General features: G+C 45.6%; 1 protein-coding gene across 2 annotated transcripts in view; it reads left to right on the plus strand.

Moving 5' to 3' along the window:
* HTATSF1 (HIV-1 Tat specific factor 1) overlaps window positions 1-21,200 on the plus strand; it is a 235,764-nt gene that overhangs the window by 155,270 nt on the left and 59,294 nt on the right. For both annotated transcript variants that reach the window (XM_085607950.1, XM_085607951.1), the window contains one exon: window positions 12,070-12,159. In XM_085607950.1, coding sequence (XP_085464076.1) covers window positions 12,070-12,159 — 90 coding nt within the window. The remainder of the gene's footprint in view (window positions 1-12,069; window positions 12,160-21,200) is intronic.

Genomic DNA, 21,200 nt, shown 5'->3' on the forward strand with positions numbered 1-21,200 from the left:
GGCCAATGCTCCTTCTCTTCTCATTTCCCTTTTTTTCTCATTTGATTCTCCTGTCTTCCTACGTGCTTCGCTTTTCTGCATTTTTTTTTAATTGTCTCCCCTTTTGCTCATTCTCTCTAGTTAAACCATCCCCTGTCTATGTCAAACTTATTTTCATTATCTCTTTACCATTGTTCCGTCTCTTACTTTCTTTTCCTCCTTTCTTTTTTCATTTTCTTCGAATACTAATACCCCGCCCCCTCACAATTTCCTTAGTCTCTCTCCACTCTTTCATTACTACTCCCTTTAACCCCTTTTCTTTACCATAATTTTTACAACGTATCCTGTTCTCTTTCATTATTTCTCAACAAACTTTCTGTATTTCTTATACGCCTGTCTTTCGTTTCATTATTACATGTCCGTACTTACTTACCCTACTTAACCTATTTTTTTGTTTGTCTTCAACACATTTCCTCCAGTCTTTCCCTTTCTGTTCTGCTTATTCATTTAGCCATTTTCCCGAGTTTTCTGTTAGCCATGTTACTGTCTCATTATCCTTTTAATATATATATTTTTTATTATCCTCCTTTTCTTTAATCCATCCGCTGTTTTACTTTTCTTCTATTTTTGTCTCCTGTTCTCATTTTCTTCTGATCCTCCTATAAGACGATATACAGAGAACATACAGCAGTTTCCTCTGCTGTGCCGTTGTGTCCTAACATCCCACGCACTTCTGCTTGCATGTAAAATCAATCGTCTCGTTGACGTAGAAGAGATCCTTAACGCACCTGCTCTGTCCTTAACAGATCACACCCGTTTTATGTCCCGGTCCACTTTTTTACTCAATATAACCGGATGGGGCACCAGCTCAAATATTGCTTCTTAATAAGCCTGCAAGTGCGCTAAAAATACAAAATTCTTCCGTATGAATGGACCGAATCCCACGTCTCTTGGCCAGCATCTGTGTGTTTGAAGAGTTACTGCTTCTTCCTCGTACCGAGTCCACAGTCCTTCCCTTTCATGCCCAGCAGCGAGTGTTGTCGCTATCACAGGTGCAGTGGCACAGACGCCAAGTGGTTAGTGGCGCCCGCTGCCGCCCCGTTCGTGCTGAATTTTAGTACCCACATGGTGGGCAAGTGGTACCCTTTTCTTTGGTTGCATTGGGCAGCATGGTACTTAAATTGCGCTCACGGGCTGCTGGTGTTCTGGAGCTCTCGGAAGAGAGCTGCGCCCCAAAACATGCGGTCTCGCGCCAGGACACGTGTTTTCATTCATTCAAGTACTTTGCAGTAAAGGCACGCTCACTGTCAACTTACCAACACTAAAAAGCATTGGCATAACCAATAGGTCTCGCCTTTGGGGCCTTATAAGTGTTTCACCATGCAACAGTTAATGTTGTTGCACCAAGGATATTGTGGTGTATAACTAAATACTTATAAGGTCCCAAAAGCGAGACCTATTGGCTATGCCAATGCTTGCTTGTTTTGTCCGATGGAGGAGAGGTAGCCTGGTGGGACATAATGAGTTTTCCAACTGAAAACAAGCATTGGAAAAGCCAGTAGCTCTTTCCTACGTGAGATCGGTGAGCTTTGCCAATGTCTTTTCAGCCATGCTGTAGAGGCTAAAAGTTATAACAGAAAAAAAAAGGTATGAACATTTTTTTTGCTGTCCGCATCATACCAGTGTCTTTTAAAAAACCTTATATAGCATTTTAATAAAAAACTTTTAGTCATGCTGCACAACAGACACGTTGCTCTACAACACGGCAAAAGCCGATAGCTCGCACATAGGCAAGGCCTATTGACTTTGCTAAGGTTTGTTCCTAGAAAGTCGTTCAGCGCTTTGAGTACGGTAAAAAGAAAAAAACCTCCCCGCAGTAAGGTACCTCCGTTGCTCACTGCTCAAACAAGCAAGGGCACTTTCCTAGCACGATGTCCTGCTTACCTGGCTCACTACTGTGGAGCCTAGATGCAGAAACAGTTCGGATTGTGTTTGTAGGACTGTATTTTCAGGGATCTTGCTGTATCGAGGGTCATCGCTTTAGTGAAATCAGTGAATACTTGAATACTTGCAGTTACAGATATTGCCCTGTTGCCTACGTGTAAAACGGTGATCCTGACTTGTTTGGATTTTAGAGCAGGATGTTTCTCGTGATTGTTGCATCCGTCACTTCCTTTTGAAGAGGAGCTTGTGTGCCCAGATGGCTCAGTGAGCTAAGGCTCGCTGCTGTCTTCTGGTGTGACCTGTAAGCCTCGAGTTCGAGTCCCAGGAAGGCTCCCTTACCAATCCTTCTGTATCTAGCACAGTGTGTTATTTTCAGTGCTTTGAAGAGGCAGAAGAGTAGTACGGAGCTGTGTGTACAATACAGGTTGCAGAGTTGTTATTTAACTCATGGGAGGATCCTTATGTATAGAAACTGAACTCCGGCATAATGATGCAGCGTGTTGGTAAAGGCGGGGGGTGCCCGTTTAATCTGTCTGGAACAGTAAATTAGTATTAATTAAGCCCGAGGATTATGGAACACTAATCTTATTTCAGCAATATAGGGTGATAATAAGCCCCACACTGTTCTTTTCTATTTCAGGTATGCCTGCTTGTTTTTTTGTAATCAGTTTAGGGTTTTCGATGTACAAGTCCCACCGTTCTAGTCTTGAAGCGCTAATCATGTTTCCAGCTACAAACAATAGCTGTGTAAACATATATTTTAACAAAGTACTCCAAGAAAAAAAAGTGAAAATAAATTGAGAGTCTACCGACAAAGTCTCAGTAAAGTATGGGTTTGCATTTTGTGCGGCTGTTGGGATCTCCGTTTTGGGACATGGTGGAAGAGGGCGCTCGTTTTTGAACAGTCTCAGTAAAGTTTGGGTCTGCAATTTGTTGGGCTGTTGGGATCTCAGTTTTTGGAAATGGTGGCACAGGGCACTAGTTTTCAGACAAAGTCTCAGTAACGTATGGGTTTGCACACTGTGTTTTTTTTGGTGTCTCCTTATTAGGAAATGGTGGTAGAGGGCCCTTAGTTATCAAAAACTTACAAAAGTATTGATTTGCACCTTTGCTGCTATTGGGATCTCTGTTTTAGAAAACGGTGGCAGAGGGAACTGGTTATCAAAGTCTTAGTAAAGTATGGGTTTGCACTTTGTGCGGCTATTGGGGTTTCAGTTTTAGAAAACTGTGGCATAGGGCGCTGAATATCAAAGTTTCTGTAAAGTATCTGTGTGCACACTGTGCGGCTATTGTGGTCTCAGTTTTAGGAAATGGTGGCGAAGGGCCTATTTATCAGACAAAGTCTCAGTAAGGAATGGATTTGCACACTGCATCTTTTGGGGTCTTAGTTTTAGGAAATGGCGGCATAGGGCATTTGTTATCAAAGTCTCAGTAAAGTATAGGTTTGCTCACTGTGCTTCTTCTGGGGTTTTTAGTTTTAGGAAATTGTGTCAGAGGCCGCTAGTTTTCAAATGTTCTAAAACATCGGATGTATAGAGTAAATGTTTATTTCCTCACCATTGTTATGTCAAACATCTCTGTAATGTTCAGCGTTGTCTTTAATGCACATCTTGGCAAGTACCACAGCAAAGTGCTGTTGGTTTTAACAGACACTTAAATGAGAATGGAGGCTTCATTGCTCCTTCTTGTCACAGGCACGGGACCTCCCTGAACGTCGTTTTGTCCCATCTTAAAGCACACTACTCTACAGTGTGTTAAGTGTGAGATGGGTGCACAGGTAAGGGAAATAAAACCACAGGGATAGCAAAGGAATAGTGGGTGAGCAAAGGAAGCTCAAGACAGAATTGAATTAAGCGCCCGATGCACAAAGCCATTTTGCTATCATACACCCTTCAATTTGAAGAAGTACATGGTCTGAGACTGCAAAATTGCAGTTCTCTCTATTTACTGAAGCCCATTTGAGACTCAGAAAAGCCTCTCTAACTCTCAAAAGGGGTTTGGTGATCCGTTCTGAATCGCAGTTAGGAGAGGGCATGAAAGGGGCATCTCCTGATTACGAGTGCAGTAGCTGTTGCAAATCATTGATCAGTTATGGACCCCTCAAAGGAGATGGCAACTGATTCGCTAAGGAGAAGATGTCGCTTTGTGAATTGTCAGTCAATGTTCGTGGGGAGCAGGCAATGTTCCCCGAGACCACTGCCTGCGCCTCCTATGCATTCCCAAACCAGAAACCTATTTAGGTCTAGCTTGACAGTGCATCTGTTGCCAGACCATACGTGAACAACATAAAAACAGCGTTAGAAATCACTACTGAGAAAAGGTCTTTAGCGCTGACTACATGTTTATTCTTTTAACTACAGAATTTGGTTGGGCAGAAGGTGTTTGTTTCCATTGAAAAACAGTGCTTGTATCGCACATTACTCCTTCGTGGAAAACTTATGCTTAGCACAGTAGCCATGGATCGGCTATCGTAACAAGACTTTGATGCGATATGTCAGATGCCATATGTGTGATATGTTCTCTAAACTGACCCCCTGGAGTTGCAGGATTTGACTTTCTAAACCCCTGGCAGCAAAAGTCTTATTCGATGTTTCCAATTGAGTCAGAAATCCAGTTGGACTGCAACTCATACACCCACTGGGCAATGTTCAGAAGGAAATGTTTACTGGTAACAATCAGTCCCAAAAGTTGAATTCAGAGACAAACATAGAACTCCCAACCCTCTTTCATAAATGAGTAACACACTCAAAACTGTACAAAGAAGCATGATATGTATTTAAAAAAAATATGTAAAATTCATAGCCCAGTGCATAAATGAGACTAGTAACCACACTGAATATGGACAGAAAGACAGCAAAGCAGGTTATGAAGATCAAGAGCTACAGAAAGAATTTTAACTTGTTTATTTAGTTCTAACACCCTCATACTAGTACTTCCATGCTATGCTAGCTTTAGCTGCATCAATAAATAATATGCCTACTTCTGAATTTCAGAGATGGTGCAAACAGTATATCTATTTTCAAAACTGCAAAGCGCAGAGGTGTCATTCTGAAATAGCAAAGAAGATGTTTTCTATTGCCTTCGAGCTGCTCTGGAACACAAACTGCAACCAGTGAAGGCCACTCTGCTCTTTGACGCTGTCAGCTAAAGCAGGTGGTGCAATCTGGCATGACCTCTTCTACAATATCCTTGGAGAATCTCCCCTCCATCTATAGAAGAGTTTAAACCCATAGTTTAAAGGAAATAGTAGAGTCTGGACTCATAGTGTTAGGACAGGCATGAACTGTTAATTATGCAAAGGTAAAATAAGTACAGAGGGCCTGACTTATTTATTGTTAAAAGTATATCAAATACGTAGTGATAGATTCCTTACCTTAGAATTATCCCCAGGTGCCAGACTGGATCCGGAAAGTCAGCAGTACCCCTGCACGTCAGAAGGTGGCGTCGTGCGGCTCCTCGTCCGTCTCCTCGTCCGTTGATGGCGTCGTGGTCACCGAAATGACGTCGCGGCAGCTACTCAGACGTCGCCCTTGCGCGCTGACGTCAGTTCTTTCTTTTTCTGTGCCAGCAAGCGCAGATCCGGAGCGGTACCCCCTGTCTTTTTTTGACTGAGTTTTTCGAGGCATTTTGTAACTGTATTTCGAGTCGTCCGACTCCTGGTACCGTAGGGATGCCCGGCTTAAAGTCTTGCGGGGATTGTCATCGCATGATGTCAGTGACAGACCCGCACCGCATGTGTCTCTACTGCCTGGGGCATGACCACAACCCCAAGTCATGCCCCGACTGCCAGGCCATGGCGCTGAAAACTTTGCGGGAGCGGTCCCGAAAGTTGCTTGAAGTCCGGAAGTCGGCTCCGCGCCGCTCAAGGTCCCGGTCCCGTGGGAGGTTGAGGGACCGGTCGCGGAGCCATCCCCATCGTTCGTCGCGATCGAACTCTTGGCACTCGGGGTCAGGTAAGGCAAAGCATCACAAGAAGTCGAAGAAGCGTCATCGTTCTCTGACTTCCCCTCGCCTGATGCGGCTGAGGTTGCGGGTGGTGCCTCCCCCGCGGCTCCGGCGGAGCCTATACAGTTGCCGTTGGTCTACCCGCCCTTCCCGGTCCGTCGGCGACCCTGGCCCAGCTGCAGGAATTTCTGTCAGCCATGGCCCGCCGGCAACCTTCGAGCCCTGCGGGCCTGACTGGGGGTCCTCATCCTTTACTGTCGGCGGCACCTGCATCACTGTCGGCTCTGGCCCCGGGGCCCCCAAGGATCCAGGCCTGGATCCCGGTCAACGCCGGTTGACCTTGTGACACCTCCACCGACGTCGACCTCACCGTCACCGACGTCGACCTCACCGTCCCCACCTCCGACGTCGCCCGTGCCACCGGACGAGGACGTCCCTGATTTCAGCTCCGATGTGGACACGGCGCCGGACCGGCGTCGCTCCACTCCGACGGGGCCTTTGTCCAACCTCCTTATTTTTGGCCTGTACATCAGCCTTCAGAGGAAGGGGAGGACTGGGAGGGGTCTGAGGACCCTCTCACAGCTCAATGCGAGTATGACCCGGACTGGGCAGAGGAGCTGGGGGATGCCAGTGGTCTTGACACCTCTCCTGACCTTGGCATGCTAACTCCTCCTACCGTGGCTACGGAGGAGGGTGCAAGTTACGCAGTGGTGTTGCGTAGGGCGGCTGAGGCTCTCCACCTCCATCTCCCTACAGTGTTTCAGACGGCGGCTACCTCTGCGGAACCACTGCTGCCTTTTAATGATGCACTTTCTGATGTTCTTTTGGGCACCTGGTCCAGGCCCAACACCGGGGCTCCTGTGGACAGGAACGTGGCCCGACGCCATCGCCCGGCCCGGGTGACCCCCTTTTCCTCTCCCAACACCCCACCCCTGAACGCTTGGTTGTCCAAGCCTCCACGTCCCAGAGTGCATTCCCTACCGCACCCCCGGACAGGGTATCCAAGAGACTGGAACAGTTCGGGAAGGAGATTTTTTCTTCTGCCAGTTCAGGGCTGCGGTCTGTGAACACCGCAGGGCTGCGGTCTGTGAACACCGCATGCCTCTTGGGCCATTATTTCCACTCTGTGTGGGATTCGGTGGCGCAAGTGCTGTCTCAGTGTCCAGAGGAGGCCCAGACAGTGCTCTCTCAAGCTATTGCTGAAGGGAGGGATGCAGCCAAGTTCACAATCTGTTGTGGCCCTGACACCGCCGACTCGCTGGGCAGGGCAATTTCCATTTCCATGACGGTGGCGCTCCGCCGCCACGCCTGGCTGCGGACAACTGGTTTCTCTGGGGATGTCAAGAACACTCTCATAGACATCACCTTTGATGGCATTCGCCTCTTTGGCAACAAGGCAGACCGTGCGTTGGAGCGCTTTAAGGACTCGCGGGCTACAGCCAAGTCCTTGGGCCTTTCGGCCACTCGCCCTCCTCCGCCTTCTGCTTTTCGCTCCTTTCGTGGCCACGGAAGGGGCGCCCGACATGTTCGCTTCAGAGCCACAGGCCTGTGCAGCAACAGTCCCAGCGCGGCCGAAGACTTGGGACATGCCAAGATGGGTCAGGGGACAAGCAGGCGGGTCAGTCCACCTCCACCCCGGCCACCACTGCCTCCAAACCTTCCTAGTCTGATTTTTCAGGCCCATCAAACGCCAGTGGGCGGCAGGATTCGCCATCACCTTTCCCACTGGTGCACCATCACTACAGATAGGTGTGCTTTAAAAATAGTCAAAAGGGGCTACTCCCGCTCCTTCGATACTACCCCTCCAGCCATGCTACCCCAGTACCACCGCATGTTGGGGGATCACTTGGCACTTCTTCAACAGGAAGTCGTGGCCCTCTTGGCCAAGGGGGCCATTGAGAGAGTTCCAGCGCCAGAAGTAGGACGTGGTTGCTACTCCCACTACTTTCTGGTGCCCAAGAAGGACAAGAGCCTGCGTCCTATCTTGGACCTCCGGCACGTCAGTCACTTCCTCCGGAAGGAGAAGTTCAAGATGTTAACTCTGGCTCAGGTCTTGTCTGCCCTCGACCCTGGAGACTGGATGGTAGCGTTGGATCTGCAGGAGGCATATTTCCATATTCCTGTCCCGCCAGCCCACCGGCGTTACCTACGGTTTACGGTAGGACACGAGCACTTTCAGTTTACCATGCTCCCCTTTGGCCTTCCCAGCGCCCCTCGGGTGTTCACGAAAGTGATGGCGGTGGTCGCAGCTCATCTGCGCAGATCAGGCGTTCCAGTCTTCCCCTATCTCAACGACTGTCTGTTGAAGGCAGGCTCGCCCCAGGCAGTCATCTCCTACCTCCAGACTACGGCCGACCTCCTGCATTTGCTGGGGTTCTCCATCAATGTGCCGAAGTCGCACCTGATTCCCTCAGAAGCTCCTCTTCATCGGCGCGGTTCTGGATACAACGTTCTTTCGGGTCTATCCTCCCGAATGGCGAGTCCAGGATATTCAGGCTCTGATTCTGATCTTTTGGCCTCTGTCATGGGTTTTGGTCAGTATGACCCTGAGGCTGCTGAGCCTGATGGCCTCCTGCATCCTACTGGTCGATCATGCCAGATGGCATATATGGGCACTGCAGTGGGACCTGAAGTTCCAGTGAGCGCAGCATCAGGGGAACCTGTCCGAGTCCATCCAGATCTCTGCGCGCACTGCACAACAATTGCAGTGGTGGCTCACAAACCGGCATTGGGTCAATGGCAAATCCCTCTCCCTTCCCCAACCGGAGCGCACAGTGGTGACGGATGCGTCCCTCCTGGGATGGGGGGGCCACATGGGAGAGGCAGAGATCAGAGGGCTCTGGTCTCTGGCGCAGTCCCGGCTCCATATCAACCTTTTGGAGCTCTGGGCAATCCAACTTGCACTAAAGGCATTCTTTCCCTCTGTCAAGAGGAGAGTAGTGCAGGTGTTCACAGACAACACCACCGCCATGTGGTACTGCAACAAACAGGGCGGGGTGGGGTCGTGGACACTATGTCAGTCCGAAGAGACTGTTTCTTTGGCCGTTCTGTTCTCTGGGACTTCCTGGTGTGATCTTGGTTCGCAGACCCACCACCGGGGTTGGTATTGCTAGGTTATCTATTCTGAGGTAAGGAATCCATCACTACGTGTTTTTTCCAGAGGAACAAGTTACTTACCTTCTGTAACGATATGTCTGTAAGAAACATTTGTAGTGATAGATTGCTTACCGCCCCATACATCCTCCCCGTTCTGCAAACTGATTTCTAGGGTTAAGGTCATCCATTTCAGGGCCCTAGTTTCAAGGCACCAGTGGCCAGTATCTTGCATGGCTCTGCGTTCCTGGCGCGGAGAGTCGTGTCCGTGCGCGCGAGGGCGGCATCTAAGTAGCTGCTGCGACGTCATGTCGGTGACCACGACGCCAATTGCAAAAAGAACAATTGATGGACGGAATGCAGAACAAATCAAAACATTCACCCCCAGTCAAGAGATCTGGGTTAAATCCATCCTTTTTTTGCTCACCATGCCACCCCAGTTTAGACCTGGCCATATGCAAATCAGTCTTGACCCTGTGCCTCATGGGAACAGTCCAGCCCAAACTGCCAAGCCAGGTCCTCCCTGGACCGGAAACAAGCATCCTAGGACCGGTTTCGGGGTTTCACCCCTCTTCAGCCAGGATAGCTTGATTCCAATTGCATGGAGAGCACGGGATTCTCGTCTGAGCATACCGTCCCACTCGGGGTGACAAATGCAAAAAGAACAATTGATGGACGGAATGCAGAACAAATCAAAACATGATGGATGCGGAGCCGCACGACGCGACCTTCCGACGAGAGGGGTACTGCTGACGAAAACTTTCCGGATCCAGTCTGAAGCCTAGGGGTAATTCTAAGGAAAGGAATCTATCACTACTAATGTTTCTTACAGTTATATCGTATTCAAAGGTAAGTAACTTGTTCTTTATGCCAATAGGCATTTAAGGGTGGATTGTTATTACACTGTGTTATCGCTTCTAGGTAGACAATTCAGTACATAGAATCTCAAGATAACCGTAGTAAGGAATGGTTTTTGCGGTTGGTCACCCCCTTTTATTAACACGAAGGTCAGAATGTTTGCTCTGTGATAATCATTGTTATGCCCTTTCAGAAGGGATTGTATATTGGTTTGTCAACTGTTACATTGTATATATTTGTAACTTTTTTATTATTGATTTTATTTTTTTAATATTATGCCTTGTGGGAAATAATATGCTCAATACAGTAGGCACCAAATGCTTATAGTGACAAATCAGTGATAAAACTGTAGACCTCAATGGTTCATCATAAGTCATATGTCTGTTTATTATGAAAAGTTGCTTTGTGAGAGTAAGGCCGGATTTTTTCATGGTGACAAGCCAATGATAAAGTGTGTAGGACAGACTAGCCAATGATAAAGTGGTAGGCTAGATGTATTCATTGGGAAACATTATGTCAAATACCATAGACCTGTTTATTATTGAGCGTTACAAAGAAGTAGCCCATTAATATGTATTGTGAAAAGCATACATTAAAGCCAATAGGCTATTAAGCATTGATTATTAATACACTGCGGGACAGGATGTGGAGAGATTGTGTTACACAGTCTCACAGATTACCATACTAGGGAAAGATATGAAGCCCATCCATGCTCATGACGGAATGGTCTCCAATTTTCCCCCTCACCCCCTGGTACAAATCACTCTAGACACCAGGGATTCTTTTTTTCATAGTTCAGGGGTGGGGGCTGCCCAGAATGGGCATGGCAATGCTTCCCACCCCCCAAAATGTCACAGTCTTTCTGCTCCCCCAGAAGGCAGCCCACTAGGCACTGACATTTTTTTTTTTGCAATGTGCCTAGCTGTGGATTTTGGGTCCTAGCGCAGCCTGCACCTAGGGAAAGGTAGCAAACTTGTACATTTTTTGAACCTAGACACCCAGGGAAATCCAGGAGGGTGTGACTTGTGTGACTATCACCAGGTTCTGTTACCCAGAATTCCTTGCAAACCTCAAACTTTCTAAAAATAAAAAACACATTATCCTCACAACCCTGGACCTAAAACGCAGGTTGTGATAGATAGGGGGCACCTGCGCTTTTGGTCCCGGGCTCTGCGGCTATCTAGAGAAGCCTACCAAAACCAGACATTTCTGAAAACTAGACACCCGGGGGAGTCTAGAGGGGTGTGGCTTGCGTTGATCCCCCAAAGTTTTCTTACCAGAATCCTCTGCAAACCTCAAATTTAGCTAAAAAAAAATCACATTTCCCTCACATTTCTGTGTGGGGAAAGTTGTGGGATCACCGGGCTGACACAAATTTACTACCACACAGCGTTTCCCCAGGTCTCCTGATAAAAATGGTACCTCACTTGTATGGGTGGGCCAAGTACCCACGGCAGGGAAGGTCCCAAAACGTATTGTGGAGACATCAAAATTATCTATCACAAAACAACCTGGTTTTGCAAGGAGGGCACCTGCGTTGTTAGTCCCGAGCTCGATGGCCATCTAGGGAAATCTACTAAACCCAGACATTTCTGAAAACTAGACGTCCAGGGAGGTGTGGCTAACGTGGATCCCGCAACGTTTTCTTACCTAGAAACCCCTACAAACCTCAGATTTAGGTAAAAAAAAAATCACATTTTCATCACATTGTGATAGATAATGGGTGCAAGGGCAGGTTAAAAACACAATGTTATCATTTATAATTGTGTGATGCCTGGAAGGACAGCAGCAGACAAAGAGATGCAGCTAGTTTTCTCAACTGCAAATATGTAATGATGAAATTTGTCCTCGCTTGCCATCTTGGTAACACCCCATTGCAATAAATCTTACAGACCTGGTTTTTGTGAGGAGATTGTTAGTTTTGGATCCTGAAAAAGGTGAATTCATTAATATGTTTGATGTCAGTTTGTCTTCCAACTGTGAGAAAGTTCAATTCTATCCTTAGGAATTGTCATGGCTTTAAGGATGACTTGGGGACCTTGTTTAGCATTATGTTTAGGAGATGTACGCATGCAGATATTTTGATCAAACTGTGCTTCTATTTCTGTAATTTAATTTGAATCGCGAAACCTAATTAGGATATAATACTTTGTAGGTAACTCAGCAATGGAGAGCAAACGTTAAAGAATTTGACGAAAAAAACATTCTCAAAATTCTTAGCCTCATACTTGTTGTTTGATTTATTTTCAGGAGGATCCACTTGTATTGAATGAGATTCGTGATGATCTTCGAATTGAATGTGAAAAGTTTGGGCAAGTGAAGAAGGTCCTTATATTTGATGTAAGTAGGGTCGTTTATATAATAAAATGGTAATAATCATCCATAAATACGATAGGAGGGTAAAAGACCAAAAATGTTTCTTTTCCTTACTCATTTGGTCCATATGTGCCACAAATGAAAGAACATGTAGGGGGGCATACCATATCCCATGATAGATGGCAATTTATTACTTTAAATATCTAATTTACTACAGTAATATCCTTATTGTACTTTTGAGTTACTGTAGTTAGTTTTCGCCAAGGCCTTTAAAGATTTGGGTGCTTGAAGATCTTCAGTTGCATCATTTTGCTTTCTTGTCTTAAACAGAAAAGTGTTGTGTTGCTGATAACCTGTATCTTTGTTACTTGGGCCTTTTTAGTTATCTAGATTGAACAAACCTTAGCAAAAGTACACAGTAGTAGTGATTGCTATGAAACTTTTTTTTTAGTGTGTAATAGCATGATGACACAGGATCCTATATAGCCACCACCCCTGTGCGCTGACATCATTTCTGTGTTTTCAGTGCACTTGTAAATAGATAACGGGGCGCCACACTTACAGATTTTGTTTTTGTTGAGTAATTTCATATTCAGAATTGGATATTAGTGGCAGCGTTGCAGGGATGTCACCACTGAATACTACAGGATTCAAACCATGTAATGCATGTTGCAAACAATGTCTGTTATGGACCCACACAAAGTCTGTGGTCTGTTTGTGGTGTTTCAGGACCAAACACCTCTGGTTCCAAGTGCTCCAACAGGGCTCCTTTAAGCACCTGGAGGCAATCCGCAAACAAAAGACCAAACTTTGTGACCGAGCAGGGGAAACAAGACCAATCCCATTCTAGGGGGGGCCATCATCTGGTAAGTGGATGTCAAAGGACTTGTCAAAGAAAACCACAATGAATCGCAGATCTGGAGGGCACCAGAGTCCTTTATGTTGATTTCTTGTGGACAGAGCCACTGACCTCGGGAGTTCTGATCTTTTTCAAAATCAGGCAGTCCTCCTAAGGGTTGTGGAGGTTGCGGGCTGCAGGACAGGTGTCGTTCTCTTCGCAGGGTCTTTGAAGATGCAGGTAGGTCAGTAGGGCTTGGGGCCAAGTCAGTGGGCGTCGTCAGTCTCCTTTGCACAGCGTCTTCTTTGTCCGTTTTCTTCTTAGGTCAGCAGAAACTAGTTTCAGGGTATGGCGGAGCCACCTAAATACTAGATTTAGGGCCATTACAAGGGAGTTGCAGGTAGGCACCAAGGGATTCCTTACATGGTGTGTCTACACCAACTATTATGCCACCCTCCTGTGGTAGGGGGGCATAGACTTAGCCCTGATTCGATAAGTCCCACCATCTTCAAGATGGTGGGCACTGAAAAATGTCCTTTACTTCGCCTCCTCCACCTGAGAGGTGGAGTTGGTGGAGAAGGGCACACCTCCTATTCTGACTAAGTTTTCCCGCAGGTTCTCCTGCCCAAAGTGGGGGATTTGAACCGGGGGCTGCAATCTGCTGCTAGCGGCAGAGGCTGGGGTCCATTTACAAAGGTGGGAGGCCTTTGAAGCTTCCCTCTCGAGCACTGTGCCTATCCTGATAAAGGAGGTGTGTCACCTTTGCCTAGGATATGCTTTGTTTCTGATCCCAGAGAGCGGGGGCTCTCGAGTCAGGGGGTCTAGAAACATGTCTGGTGATGGCAGGCTGCCTACAGTCAGTCTGTGACCACACCAGGGTTGGTAGGTTTTCAGGGTGGGCACCTCTAAGGCGTTGAAGTACTTTTCAATAAATCCCACACTGACATCAGTGTGGGTTTATTTAGAGAAGTAGTTTGGTACCAAACACCGTTGTGTTCAGTGAAGCCATCATGGTGCTGTGGAACTGGAGTTGTCAAGTTCCCAGCCCATGTATTCCCTGGCACTTACAATAATAAGGAATAGACCTAAAAATTGTAGGGGCATGTCTGCTCATGCAGATATGCCCACACCTGAAATATAGTGCAACCTTCCTTGTGGCTTGTAAGGTATAATAGAGGGGTGACTTACCAATACCTTAGGCAGTACTGGTTGGCATAGCACACAGGCAGTGTTCCATATCGACTGTCAATTTTGTCTTCACTAGGGCATGCATGCTGCAGTAGCAGTCTGTATGGCCTGGGTAAGAAGTCCCTAGAGGACCCTCTTCGGTCCCAATGCCCTAGGTACCCAGTTACTGTTTACTAGGGACTTACATGGGGACTCAAGGGCCAATTGTGGAACAGGTTTAGGGAAGGAGCACTGGCACAGGGGGCTTGGTTGGCAGGGACGCTGTACATTACAATCAAAACCACATCATAATGTAGGCAAAATTGGCGGCTAACCTTGTCAAATGAGGCCCTTTCTCACAAAGCATGAGTGCTGCTCATCAACATTTAGCTGCTCCTACTCTCTGGGGAGGTCCTGTGGTCACTGTTTATGGCACCGGGCCCCTGCTTCATCTTTCTCTTATGAACTAATGGCTAATCTGGAGCCGGCGTGCTGTTAGTTTTCTGATTTTAAAGAACAAAGGTCCTTAGCTTAAGGTAGGTAAAAAACATTTCCACATAGACTTCAATGAGAGCTATGGGTAGTCTTCCAATGTCCAGCCGGACAAAGGAACGTTTATTTAGAACAGATGTAGCAGAAGTTAAACAGAGTGAAAGAAAGGAGAAAGGATGAAACATAGACACAATCCTGTACCAAGCTTTACAAGAAGGAAAATAGGGAAATGAGAAGAAATGGCAGGCAAAAACTTTGGAGCAAATGGTGGCTTAAAGTACAATATAATTTTAAATAAGCTCTAACCCACAGTTACCACAATACAATTTACACAATGGATAAATTGCGGTACTGTTTGAAAGGTCAACGTTTCGATCCCTAGCTCCTAATGGGTTTTTCAAATTTTTCAATGTACCTATGCCTACCCTTTATGGATACTCTTCTTTCTGTGCCCACAATTCTCATTCTGGTTTGAGCCTATTGTGCGCAAACCTCTCCAACGTCGTGTTAATTTTACTTGCCAAGAAGGAGATTAAAATAGTGCATCAGGCGGAGTGGGTAAGTGCATGTTACTCCTGTTAGTTCTTGGTCCAGAAGAAGGGCTGGGTGTGGCTGTTTCTGGACCTCAGAATCTTAAACTCCTTCATTTGAAAGGAGAAGACCAGAATGATGACATTCATGCAAGGTCTGCTGGCCTTGGACCACGAGGACTGAATGGGGTACTTGAGCCTGCAGGTCATATACCTACTGTGATGTGCCAATCCTTCACTCTCACAGAAAATAGGTGTGTTTTATGGTGGGTTCCACTCACTTTTGGCTCACATACCAGCTGTTTGGCATTCCATCAACCCATCACGTTTTTATGAAGGTCAGGTCAGTAGTCACACCCCATCCTTGCAGGTCTGGGATACACGTGTCCCTGTACCTTGACAACTGACTGCCAAAAGATGGCTCACCACAACTAGTCTCAGACCACCTGCAGAGCACAATGTTGTTACTGTAGAATCCGGAGTCTCCATCAACGAACTACCATAAGCTACCCTTCATTGAGACAATCTTGTTTACTGTTGCCTTGAAGGCATTCATGTCCCCACATCTAGTGTGGGATATTCAGGCTATGATAATGTTTTGGGAGAAAACTGCTGCTTCAGCCTTGTTGGTTTTGAGGCTGCTCTAACTCTGTTAGCTTCCTGAATCCTGCTGGTGCACTGCAGCACACAAAGGCCTTCTGGTGGAACTTGCACCTGCAATGGGCCCTACTGGGCAAGATCCACCTCTCCTAGGCTTGGGGGCACTTGCTGGACAAGGTCCACCTCTCCTTGGCTTCTTGGGGTCTGCAGTTGCATATGTTATGTTATGTGTATTTGTATGGCTTGCAACTCACCCAGGAGGGTATCTTGGCGCAGGAGATGAAGAGCTGCGCCAAGGTCCGTGCTTGGTGTAGAGCCAGCTCTTCAGTTTCTTGCAGAATTCAAGAACTGAGGAGGTGACTCTAATGTGAAGGGACAGGTTGTTCTAGGCTTTAGGAGAGAGGCACGATTGCTGGATTTTTGCATATGTGTCGACGTTGTGTAAGGCTTCATATGTGTGCCTGAGGCATGTGAAGTGTGCTCATTTGTGAATTTGAAACCAGTAGGCCCTTTGAGGTGCAGGTGATGTGAGTGCAGTGTAGGATTTTGAAGGTGAGCCTGGACGATTCGTTTTGAATGGCCTGTGTTTCCCAAACTGTTGTTGCCGACGCACTGGTGGGCTGCTAGCCGAATTTTTGTGGGTCGTGAAAGTCCAAGCAGTAAATAAAGATGCCTTTAAAATCTGTATTTATCTTGTCACATTTGCTGTGCTTCAAAGACAGGCCAAATATCAGGCTACGTCTTCTGACAAACGGCTGCTTACTTTTTAACTCTGGAATTGGTGTTTAGAAACTCCACTCACGTTGCAGTCAGAGAAAGAAAAGTAAAGTGTATTACATGAGAATCATGCTGGGGTACAGGGAATGTGACAGAAATGGCTGTAGGATGTAATTTTTTGTAACACAACAAAATGTAAATAGCTGTAACTGAACAGTACACATTTAGCATTGTGATGGAAACAAAGATTTTAGTAGGATCGATATAAATCAACACAATTTATTTTATGATGCACAAACGATAAATATTCACTGAAACCCGGTTTCCACACATTATCATTTGTGTGCACTTTAGTTTTATTGGTTAAACTGTATGTAAATGTAGTGGCCATTTCAATGGAAACTTCTATCTGTAAATAACAATTCGCTACCACACAATGATTTAGTTACATTAAAAATATTAGCATAGGATATAGTGTTGATTCCTTGGGCATGGATGATGATGGCAAGTGGGGTCAAGTAGGCGTTGAACAGAGTGAGGATCCTTGTGTTAATAACCCCGCGGTGGAGGTTTTGTGATTCCATTTTTATTAGAATTTATACATAAAAAACAAAATACATATATTATAATAACTGTATGCATTGTCATATAATAAATATAGAATAACATTGTTATATATAAGCATATAGTAAAACTTTCTGAATGATTAATCATACTGTATAAATTAATAAATACATAAGCATATAAATGCAAGGACAAATAATTGAATTTATATTGAGGCCATAAAGATGGAATTAAGGGAGGGGGAGCGAAGAAAGGGGAAATAAGCAGTGATCACAAAAGAAAGCGATAAAGGAAATTTTTACAAATAGGAAGCATAATGCAATATGAGTATGTTCCAAGTAAAAGAAAAAGAAGACACTCATAACATAAAGCAATTATGCTGATTTAAGGAAGGATAACAAAATATGTATATATACACATACACATACATACACACATACATACATACATATATACATACACATACACATTCCTTGATGGAGACAAAAGTAAATAAAAAAATTACATTATATTATAGGTATATGGATATATTGTTACAAAGCTAAGGGAGAAGAAGTAGGAAAAGGAATTACCAGAGAAGAATAGAGAAAGATAATGAAATGGATAATATGAAGAAATTTGAAACAGTAAATGGAAACAATAGATATATTGTGCAGAATGAAAGTCTAAGCAGAGCAACACACATGTATAAATATGAATATTACAAGGTACAGAATTACATGTGGTGAGTAGCTATTAAAACAACAACAAATAGTAGATAAATACAATATGTGTTAGGATTTATAATCACCAATAATGAAGAATGAGTGAAAGTAAGAGGAAATAGAAATTAAATTACTACGTAGATGGGTCATTAACGTTAGCATCGGTATTTGGAGCTAGAAAAGGTGACCATACTCGAAGAAAGAGATCAGATTGATCCTGTATGTTGTATATAATACGTTCGTAGGAAGCTGTTTGGATCATGGCCACCATCCAAGTTTCTTGTGATGGTGGATGAGACGATTTCCATTGCCGTAATATACACATTTTGGCTGTAGCTAAGGCTGTGTGTAAAAGTCGGGCTTGTGGCTTAGAAAGGGATTGTAATTGACGTGTATCATGCAGAAGAATGGTAGCATGCGAAAGTGGAATTTGTATAGGCATCGTGGAACATAAGGTTTTACCTACATAATTCCAAAAGGGTTGGACCACAGGACATCCACAGATGATATGAGAAATGTTACAAGACGTACTATCACATCTCCAGCAGTCTGAATGGGGAAGCAAGCCAGCTTTATGCAGTTTTGTTGGTGACCAGTGCCAATCATGTAAAATCTTGAATAAACAAAATTTCAATCGTGCTTCACGTGCACCCTTATTAAGATTGCTAAGAATGTCAGACCATTCATCATCGGTATAAGAGACCGATAATAAGGTTTGCCATTTAGTACGTAAAGTTTGCGATAAGGGTTGAGAAAAAAGATGCGGAGTAAGAGCTTGATAGAAGCCAGATGTAGCTCCTCTCATCTTACCCCAAGTGTGTAGATATGTCACAATTGGTGAGTCGGGTAAGAGCCATGGTGGAGGTCCTAGACTTCTCCGTAAGGATTGTCGTAACTGATTGTATTTTAAAAGTTGAATGTCAGGCAAATGAAATTCTTCTTGCAGCTGGGCAAATGATTTAATATCACCATTTGAAAAAAGTTGATCTAGGGTGGAAACACCTGCTGTTTCCCAAATAGGCCAAAATATTGATCTTCTATTAATACGAATTGCAAAATTATTCCATAATGGTGCTTTCCTATGAAGACGAGGATGTGAGCCCATCAAGTAGTGTGCCCTTTGCCAAGCGGTGCGCATAGCTGACAAAATAGGATTAGTGGAGTCTCGGGGACGAGATTCCGAGCCGTATAAAACAGAAAGACCTGCTTTTGTTAATGAAAGGTAGTGTTCAAGATGTACCCAGTGTGGCGCATCCGATGAATGTGGAAGCATATAGGACATTTGAGAAAGCTGTAATGCCAAAGCATAATGTTCCACTGAAGGTAGACCTATTCTTCCATAGGAGCGATGAGCCATTAGTTTTGAAGCAGATAGACGGGGTTTGGCAGAGTTCCATATAAAAGATTTTATCTTGGAGTCAATTGAACGCAACGTGGTTAAAGGAATCTGAATAGGGAGCATGCCGAGGACATAAAGAAAACGAGAGAGAGTAACCATTTTCACGGCTTGGACCCTGCCCCACATTGAGAGACCTAATGCCTTCCATTTTTCGAAATCACGTTGCATTTGAGCAATGAGGGGATTAAGATTATCCGTAACCATACCCTCTCCCGCGGTGGAGGTTGACGGTGTTCGAGGTGAAGGGGGGCAAGCTGACCGAATGGGTGCAGCCTGTCGGGAATGAGTACATCTAGCAAAGAGACAGTACTTGGATGCCAGCTTCTTGTAGTTGTTGGAAAAGGGTGGGGTGGGAGACGTGTCGAAGGCTGCCGAAAGGTCTAGTGAGATGAGGGTCTCAGTGGCACCTTTGTCCATGATCATCCAGGTGTCATCCGTGATGGTGGAGGGCAGTCTCTGTCATATGGTTGGATCTGAATCCGGATTGAGTGATGTTGAGGAGGTGGTTGTTGTTGAGGTGGGTGGCATTAATCTATCATCTTTTTCATGACTTTTGCCGGGTAGGTTAGCAGAGAGAGAGGCCAGTAGTTGGCTAGCTTCTTCGTTTTTGCTGAGGGTTTCTTGAGAAGAGTGAGTACTGTGGCATATTTCTTTGCATCTAGTAGGATGCGGTGATGATTGAGTTGTTCAAGATCGGAGTGAGGGCTGCGCTGATGTGCTCCAGAGTATATGACTGCATGGTATGGGCCAGCTAATCAGGGCTGTCCTCTGGGTTTGGTTGAGATGGGCAGGGGGACTATGAGAGTGGAAGAGTCTGCTTGTGGTTTATAGTTGTAGTTGTTGGTGATCTTGTTGCTGAAGAATAGCGACAGCTGGATGCAGAGGTCCTGAGAGAGGGTTACGCAGAAGGGGGCTTTCTGCTGGACAGGTTAAGCCTTTCACTAGATCAAAGATTTTCTCGGTGTTGTTGGTACGGCTCGATGAGTCCGAGGTTGGACAGGTCCTCGAGGAGGTTGATCATGTTGAGATTGGGGAGGTCCTCCAGGTCGTGGTTGAGGTTGCAGAGGAGGATGAAGGTACTGTAATCAAAGGTCAGGGGTGACAAAGTCCATAATGGTGCTGCCAAAGTTGGCGCGTGATCTGTGAGTTTGGAAGACAAGGGTGCCAATTAGGGTTTAGTTGGCAGTGAAGAGGAGTTTGAAAGTAAAGTGTTCCATGTTGCTGGTGAACGGCAACCAGATGTGTGGCAGGTCGTTCAGCTTTTGTCTTCCAGATGCAGCAGTGGTGATTGATATAACATAACTCCATGGAAATACATACAGGCCACACAACCATCATTTGGTATTGCAACAAGCCGTATAGCATGGACTAATTTTTCCTTCTGTATGGAGACATTGAGACAGTGGTATTAGCTGGAGTTCTGCAGGGCTTTCACTTACCTTGTGTCACCTAGCTGGGTCCTTCAACATCAGGGCAGACTAACTCAGCAGACGTCATCTTGCTGATCAGGTGTTGTGTCCACACCTAGAGGTGGCTCAGGCTATCTTCACCCCATGGATGCACCTTTGGCGGACTTTTTCACCACCTCACATAACTCTTGGTGTTCAGCGTGTTACGCTGCAGAGTTATAATCTCATGGTTATCTTTGGGATGCTTTGAATCTTCGTGTATCTTCAGCCTCCTGTACCTGTTTTCTCCTCTGCCTCTGATCATCTGTGTTCTGAGGAAAATTGGGTGGGACTGATCACATCAATCTAGTGTTCCTGGTTTAGACCCATGGGGTCTGGTACATTTATCCTCTGACCTGAACATTTGCCATCCACTTCAGCTCCCCTTAGGTGGGACGTTCTGTCTGCAGTAGGGTAGGGTTCTCCATCGGAACATTCCCATTATACATCTTCGTGCATTGAGATTGAATGGAACCAATTAAGAGGCTTTGATATTCAGTCATAACTACAGATTGTCATTGTGACTGACCACCTCCCTTCCATCAAGTCCAGATGTTCAGGCCGTTGGGCTTGATTTGTCAACTGTTGCGCGAAGCATATTGACTC

Source organism: Triturus cristatus, chromosome 5_2 (genome assembly GCF_964204655.1).
Source record: "Triturus cristatus chromosome 5_2, aTriCri1.1, whole genome shotgun sequence".
Lineage (NCBI taxonomy): Eukaryota > Metazoa > Chordata > Amphibia > Caudata > Salamandridae > Triturus > Triturus cristatus.